The sequence below is a fragment of the Eimeria mitis genome, genomic scaffold (genome assembly GCF_000499745.2).
Source record: "Eimeria mitis Houghton genomic scaffold, Emh_scaff321, whole genome shotgun sequence".
NCBI lineage: Eukaryota > Apicomplexa > Conoidasida > Eucoccidiorida > Eimeriidae > Eimeria > Eimeria mitis.
Genome location: NW_013571548.1, coordinates 15694 through 18366, shown reverse-complemented (window position 1 = coordinate 18366; position 2673 = coordinate 15694). Strand labels below are relative to the sequence as shown.

General features: G+C 38.1%; 1 protein-coding gene across 1 annotated transcript in view; it reads right to left on the bottom strand.

Moving 5' to 3' along the window:
* The window catches only part of EMH_0007830 (uncharacterized protein), a gene marked incomplete at both ends in the record, with an annotated part of 3956 nt that extends 2693 nt beyond the window's left edge, over positions 1-1263 (bottom strand). Inside the window, 2 exons of the mRNA XM_013498139.1 lie at positions 234-825; positions 1044-1263. Of these exons, the coding sequence (XP_013353593.1) occupies positions 234-825; positions 1044-1263 (812 nt within the window). The remainder of the gene's footprint in view (positions 1-233; positions 826-1043) is intronic.
* Positions 1264-2673: the final 1410 nt, after the last annotated feature.

Sequence of the window (2673 nt, the reverse complement as noted above, 5' to 3'; positions counted from 1 at the left end):
TAGGGGGGGAGATAGATAGATCATTGAAAGTTATAGAACGAGCTGGATAGCTACAGCTAGCTATCTAGCTGATATAACCAGCTAGCTAGCTAGCTAGCTACTATACATAGGTAGCCAGCGGCAGCATATAACCGGCTAGCTAGCTAGCTAGCTAGCTAGCTAGCTGTAGCTAGCTAGCTACCTATAGGGAGATAAGCAGCAAGGGGGATGAGGAGAGGAGAAAGGAGACAGACTTGGCTAGCGCGTAGACGTCGAGGAAGAGAAGCACACGAGTCAACACAGCCTCAGGTACATTCATTATGGGGCCAGGCTTCACTGGTGCTGCTGCTGCTGCTGCTGCTGCTGCTGTATCTCCTGCTGCTGCTGCTGCTGCTGCTGCTGCTGATGATGATGATGCGGAAGATGATGCTGCCGCCCCTCCTGATGCTGCCGCCTCGTTGTCAACGCGCTTCAGTGAGTCCCCACAGCACCTCCTGCACCTGCTGCTGCTGCTGCTGTTGCTGCTGCTGCTGCTGCTGCTGCTGCAGGAGCAGCAGCAGGATGCGTCTGCTGCAGCAACAAGTTTAACTGCATCCCATGTGCGTGTTGCATTTGGTTTGGCTTTATTGACGTGTACATCTGCCTCAGCATCATACTGAGCGTCTGTATCGTCTTGGTGTGTATTATAATTATTATATATATTTTCTATTTCTTTGTTTTTATATTGTTCTTCTTCTTCTTCTCGCAATGTTATGAGGCCTCTATCCAGGCCAGGGTCAAGCTTTATCGCCTGTCTATACAGCCCAATAGCACCCGCCAATCTGCCCTGATTTTCAAACTGCAACCCTAAACAAAAAATAAATAAATAAATAAATAAAACTAAACAAATAAAAATTAATTAAATATATTTATTTCGACTCTATAGAAACAAAGTACAACACAATACACACAAACACGGCCAGCGTCCGTCAATGCTACGAGTTGTTAGGATCTAGGGTTTAGGGTTTAGGGTTTAGGGTTTAGGGTTTAGGGTTTTGTAGGGTTGAGGATAAACCAAGCTGCACCTGCTTTATACAGAGCCACCGCGACAGAGGTAAGAGAATGCTGGGGGGAGTCGCAAGAGCTGGCGGGGGAGGAGGGGCGCAGAGGCCGCGGCGAGGCCAGAGGAGGAGGAGAAGAAGAAGAAGAAGAAGAAGAAGAAGTGGGAGGTGATGAGGCTGTGGGCTGGTCCGGCGCGGTGGTGGAGCCGTCGGGTGTATGTACACCCGAGGATGCGTTGTCCATGCTAGGAAAAGAGAGATGAAAAGAAAAAGTTTTTTGGGGAGAATTTAATAAAATAAATAAAATAAAAATATTTAAATCATAAAGAGAGCTACATAAAGAACAAACACATACAAAGCAACACAAAACAGGATCCTAGTTGACTGGCGGGGTGTATATATTCATCTCTTTAGTATATCTTACATCAATAAATATATTTGAAAAATTCATAATATAATATTTTATTTTAATTATATTTATTTTTATTTATTTATTTATTTTATACTGGTTACTTGTACACTCGGTTTCTGCTGCTACAGATACAGCCGCTTGGCTTCGCTTCATATGCCACCGGGTCGGTGCATCAGCAGCAGCTGCAGGCACGCATATTCGTTGATTTATTATAAATAAAAATATTAAAATTATATTATTTTATTAATTTTTAATTAAAATAAATAAAAAAACAAACACAAAATCTACTTATTGGTTAAGACAACCAGTGACACTCCAACCGCAGCCCGTATGTGTGTGCAGCACATACACACACACACATACATGTATTTATATACTTTTACATATATACTAACTACAGATATAAATATATATATATATATATATATATATATACATATTTTTTTTTTCTTAATTCTATATAATATATATATATATATATATATATTGAAACGTAATTATAAGGCATTTGAATAACCTTTTTATATATATTGATATATGTATAGTGTATATACACCGTATACACATCCGTTTATATGTGTGTTTAGGTTTCTCTATGCATATATTTGTATGCATTCATTTGTTTGTCTTTTTCTGTATTTCTTTGTCTCCTTTTTTTTATTTAAATTGTGTTTATCATCAGCTTTAATAGAGCCAAACAACATACACCAACTAAACCCTAAACCCTAAACCCTAAACCCTAAACCCTAAACTCTAAACCCTAAACCCTAAACCCTAAATATAAAAAGAATAAATACAAAAAGAGAGGAAGCATCTACAATGGTGGAAGTCTGCAGCTATAGGCCATACTACCACAAACCCTAAACCCTAAACCCTAAACCCTAAACCCTAAAGTATGGAGCTCCGCTGTTAATACCAAACCCTAAACCCTAAACCCTAAACCCTAAACTAGGGTTTAGGGTTTAGGGTTTGGTATAAACTAAACCCTAAACCCTAAACCCTAGTGAGATATTAAATATTTTTATTTAATTAAATTAACGAGAAGACAAATTAAATAAATATAAATTTGTTTGCCCCCCCAAACAAAAGGAGAAGAAAAAAAAGAAAATAAAAACAAAAAACCAACGAGGAGATGAAAACAAAAAACAACAAAACAAACAAACAAAATAACAAAACTAAACAAATTCTATTTTATACTATACCAGACACAACATACATATAAATAAATACATATCATACATG